Below are 5000 nucleotides of genomic sequence, written 5' to 3'. Positions count from 1 at the left end.
CACAGTGATAGAGAGCTCTGTGTGAGCTCAGTAAACACAGTGATAGAGAGCGTGGTAAACACAGTGATAGAGAGCTCTGTGTGAGCTCAGTAAACACAGTGATAGAGAGCTCTGAGTGAGCTCAGTAAACACAGTGATAGAGAGCGTGGTAAACACAGTGATAGAGAGCGTGGTAAACACAGTGATAGAGAGCGTGGTAAACACAGTGATAGAGAGCTCTGAGTGAGCTCAGTAAACACAGTGATAGAGAGCTCTGAGTGAGCTCAGTAAACACAGTGATAGAGAGCGTGGTAAACACAGTGATAGAGAGCGTGGTAAACACAGTGATAGAGAGCGTGGTAAACACAGTGATAGAGAGCGTGGTAAACACAGTGATAGAGAGCTCTGAGTGAGCTCAGTAAACACAGTGATAGAGAGCTCTGAGTGAGCTCAGTAAACACAGTGATAGAGAGCTCTGAGTGAGCTCAGTAAACACAGTGATAGAGAGCTCTGAGTGAGCTCAGTACACAGTGATAGAGAGCTCTGAGTGAGCTCAGTAAACACAGTGATAGAGAGCTCTGAGAGAGCTCAGTAAACACAGTGATAGAGAGCTCTGAGTGAGCTCAGTAAACACAGTGATAGAGAGCTCTGAGTGAGCTCAGTAAACACAGTGATAGAGAGCTCAGTAAACACAGTGATAGAGAGCGTGGTAAACACAGTGATAGAGAGCATGGTAAACACAGTGATAGAGAGCGTGGTAAACACAGTGATAGAGAGCTCAGTAAACAGTGATAGAGAGCGTGGTAAACACAGTGATAGAGAGCTCAGTAAACAGTGATAGAGAGCGTGGTAAACACAGTGATAGAGAGCTCCGAGTGAGCTCAGTAAACACAGTGATAGAGAGCGTGGTAAACACAGTGATAGAGAGCGTGGTAAACACAGTGATAGAGAGCGTGGTAAACACAGTGATAGAGAGTGTGGTAAACACAGTGATAGAGAGCTCTGAGTGAGCTCAGTAAACAGTGATAGAGAGCATGGTAAACACAGTGATAGAGAGCGTGGTAAACACAGTGATAGAGAGCGTGGTAAACACAGTGATAGTGAGTGACTAAGGTACATGACTGGGACAGCCTGTAGCCTAGTGGCTAAGGTATATGACTGTGGCAGCCTGTATTCTAGTGGCCAAGGTACATGACTGGGGCCTGGAAGATCGGTAGTTCTAATCCCGGCGTAGCCACAATAAGATCCGCACAGCCGTTTGGCACTTGAGCAAGGCCCTTAACCCTGCCTTGCTCCAGGGGAGGATTGTCACCTGCTTAGTCTAATAAACTGTATGTCGCTCTGGATAAGGGAATCTGCCAAATGCAATTAATGTAATGTAATGTAATGGGTGTCAAACTGAATTCCCAGGGGGCTGCTGTGTCCGTGGGTTTTTGTGGTACAAGATACGTGGATTATTTCACGAACAATGACTTGAAAGAACACTGGGTGCTGAGAACAACTGGAAAACAACGCATGCTGCGGCCCTACAGGGCTGGAGTTTGCCACCTGTGTTTACCAACTACACTTCCTAGCTCAGAGATGCACAAGGACCGATCCATTTCAGGATTTTGCGCCAGCTTCTGCTCTTAATTATTTATTCAATCACATCTTGATCTCACGTTTGTATAAACACCAGCTACAGCCATAGACAGCAAGTGTATCCTAAAGGTCTTTACTGGGCTGAAGTACAGGAGTGAACCAGCCAAGTTTATAAAGCCGTCAGAAAATTAAAACTAAGGCAACTGGTTGGAACAAAAACCAGCACGCAAACCAGCACTCTAGGAGTTGGAATCTGTCCCAGTCCAGTACAGAGCGTTCATCAAAGGGACGGAAGGAACACGGACCGAGATCAGACCTTACACTTTCACCTTTGAAGTGTTTACAATATTGTTCCAGCCGCAAACAATGCGCACCGGACCAGGCTGTTCCAAACAAGGCAGAGGCACAGAGATGAAAACATGTACTGCTACATCAACAAAAATGTCAGACAATGAGGACCAGAGCCTTTCATTAAGGCCAATCAAATAAGCCCGTAAATAAGTCACACGGACGCGCATGGGCGCTATTGGGTTCATTTTCATGCATGCGTCGATCTTCAAATACTGTTTACTGTACGCTGCAATGAGTAATATTGTAATTGGTCTGTTTTAATGCGCAACTTCACGGTGTTGCACTGGCGCAGTTGCCTTTTTATTGCTTTGCGTGTGCTGGCCAGCGGCACTCAAACGAGAGGAGGAATTTGCACATTTGTGTAATTTCTCTGATACCGAATGTTCGCTGTAGAATAATAGTTAAAAGTTTTTCTACTTCCAAACGGGTTACCTTAGACGACAGTAGCTTTCTAAACGGAGCAAACCTTACTCTGACATGCCCCTAGCTTCCCCCCTCCCTCAAAAATAAACAATAGAAAATCTTAGTTCATTAATAGATCAACAGTATATTGTAATATTTTCAATTTACTTAACATAACTTAAGCGGAGCGCACGCATACTTGTTTTATTTAACAAGATTATTAATAGGCCTCTTTTCATTCTCAGATAATCGATGATCTGTTCATTTTACAACTAGACTATTCCAGACATGCTTTCCTAAGATGTTGCTTCCAAGAACACGGTTAACGTCAGAGCTAGGAAATAATTTTCGCGTTGAACGCAACCGGCAAGCTTGATCGGAAGGTTTGCAAGAGACTATACCCAACCGGGCACTCGCTATTCTCATAGTTTACAGTAACAATAACCTCACTGCGGGCGAAGTTAGTCGCTTCAATTCCATGAGATCATTCCATATGGATGAATCAAAATACATTTATCAACACCTGTTGTCACAGAAGACTACTTGAGCTCGTGGTGTGAACAGCAGAGGCAGAGCTAATGACGGACATCGACTGCCATAAAAAAAAAAAAAAAAAAATCTACGGTGGCAATATTTCCTGGGAACCCGTCGAGATCTAACGTAAACTGACACGAGTCAACGCGAGTGACATTTTAATACAGCGTTTCGTTTTCGACACAAGTGCACTGCACGCTGATGGAATCGTATATGCACCGGCACGCAATAAGTTAGCTAGCAAGCGACAGCTAGCCACACACAGCAGCCGAAAAACGAACACGCAATTTTATAGGAGCCTTTTTCGCCTCCCCTCAGCGTGGACACAGGCACAATGACAAATATTCGTGTCACCACTTACCAATTTCCGGAGCCAATAATACAGATTTTCTTTTCAGCATCCATGCTTCCACACTGCCGCAGAAACCTCTCCACCAAAACCCGACCGGTCTGCAGAAACGCCGTGCACAGAACCGCTGTCCTCCCGGGTCACACCCACTATATTAATTGGTTGTTCTTTTGAGAGAACAGCCGCCCACTCGCGCAGACGTGCTCCCATTGGACGGTTAGTGGCAGAACAGTAATCGCCCGCCCAGTTTCTTGTCTTTTTCCAACACGTCCAAGGATTTATATGCCTCTTTCCACACGAACAGGAGCCAGAAACCGCTTAGCGCTGTGGATCATTTTTATTATCAGTACAGCGCCTTCATCGACCAAAGGCCCCGCTTGAAAAACGAACTGGAGCATGAATTTGTTATGAGTGTGTTCCTCACGGACTATTCTGGTCCCGTGCTGAAACGCCAATACAACTACAAAGGCAAACAAAAGCCTAGGACTAGGACCTGCACTAAGGAAGACTGTGAAGCCATTTGTCCCCAACATTATGGTGCCATGAAATGAAGGTACAATGCATGAACTGGTCATTTTATTATTGGAGAGAAATGCCAATTCATAAACTAAGCATCATCGACCTTGACGGCTTTTCCACCTTCCCTTTACCTGGGAGTCAGGTGTGTTCACCCTCCCTTTACCTGGGAGTCAGGTGTGTTCACCCTCCCTTAACCTGGGAGTCAGGAGTGAAGACAGTCTGGCCAATCAGTGGCACTAATTGCATAGTTTATTACCCAGGAGAAAAGAAAACCGGGACTGGATTTGGATTTGAGGGACAGACTTGATGATCCCAGCTCTATACCAGCGCTACTCAACTCCACGTCCGGCGGGCCGTCGTGTCTGATGGCCGTCGTGTCTGATGGCCGTCGTGTCTGATGGCCGTCGTGTCTGATGGCCGTCGTGTCTGATGGCCGTCGTGTCTGATGGCCGTCGTGTCTGATGGCCGTCGTGTCTGCGGGCTGTCGTGTCTGATGGCCGTCGTGTCTGCGGGCTGTCGTGTCTGATGGCCGTCGTGTCTGCGGGCTGTCGTGTCTGATGGCCGTCGTGTCTGCGGGCTGTCGTGTCTGATGGCCGTCGTGTCTGATGGCCGTCGTGTCTGATGGCTGTCGTGTCTGATGGCTGTCGTGTCTGATGGCTGTCGTGTCTGATGGCTGTCGTGTCCGCGTGCCGTCGTGTCTGCAGGTAGTTGCTTCAACCCCCTGATTTCACCATTAGCTTGCCTGACCAAGCAGGTAAAATAATGAGTGAAATAATCTCGGTGTAGCGCACAGTAGGAGCAAATGCCTGCAGACACTGCGGCCGGCAGGAGTGGAGTTTTGATGCAATGTGAGTTTTGCTCAACCAGCAAATACAGCACATTTGAGGAAAACACACTCCAGTTTAGCTCAATATTCCTTTTAGACAAGACTGTGGCTAATAGATAAGGACAGACAGGCAAGAACCAGGAATGCAAGAAAAGGCCACTATTAACTCATGAAGCGCTTTATTAAACTTGGAATAAACATGTAAAATAAACAATAGAACAAAGAATATAATTGGTCCATAAGGGGTTAGAAAAAAAAAATCCTATTACTAAACTTTACTTCAACAATTCAAGGTCTTCTCTCAGAAACGGTCTGAAGCTGTGAAAGAGACCGCAGAATCTTCAAACAAAGGCAGAAAAATAGTTAAAACTACAGTAAGACTTAATATCTGTTGGATTCATCTTCCCAACCTTTTTAACTCAACTGCACTGTATGGCTTTTCTATCTTTGAGAAATATG

At 45.9% G+C, this 5000-nt stretch overlaps 2 protein-coding genes across 2 annotated transcripts in view; both read right to left on the bottom strand.

The window, feature by feature from the left end:
* Positions 1-3363, bottom strand: part of LOC133138960 (glycerol-3-phosphate dehydrogenase [NAD(+)], cytoplasmic) — an 11033-nt gene extending 7670 nt beyond the window's left edge. The window contains exon 1 of the mRNA XM_061258137.1: positions 3209-3363. Within this exon, the coding sequence (XP_061114121.1) occupies positions 3209-3252 (44 nt within the window). The 5' untranslated portion in view covers positions 3253-3363. The remainder of the gene's footprint in view (positions 1-3208) is intronic.
* A 1335-nt stretch (positions 3364-4698) lies between these two features.
* The window catches only part of LOC133138526 (SWI/SNF-related matrix-associated actin-dependent regulator of chromatin subfamily D member 1-like), a 17560-nt gene continuing 17258 nt past the window's right edge, over positions 4699-5000 (bottom strand). The window contains exon 13 of the mRNA XM_061257356.1: positions 4699-5000. This exon is cut by the window's right edge and continues 1179 nt beyond it. The gene's annotated coding sequence lies outside the window, so the exon portion shown is untranslated.

This window comes from Conger conger, chromosome 10, assembly GCF_963514075.1.
Source record: "Conger conger chromosome 10, fConCon1.1, whole genome shotgun sequence".
NCBI classification, from domain to species: Eukaryota; Metazoa; Chordata; class Actinopteri; order Anguilliformes; family Congridae; genus Conger; species Conger conger.
The sequence above is the reverse complement of the archived record's forward strand: the minus strand, read 5'-3'. Positions and strand labels throughout refer to the sequence as shown.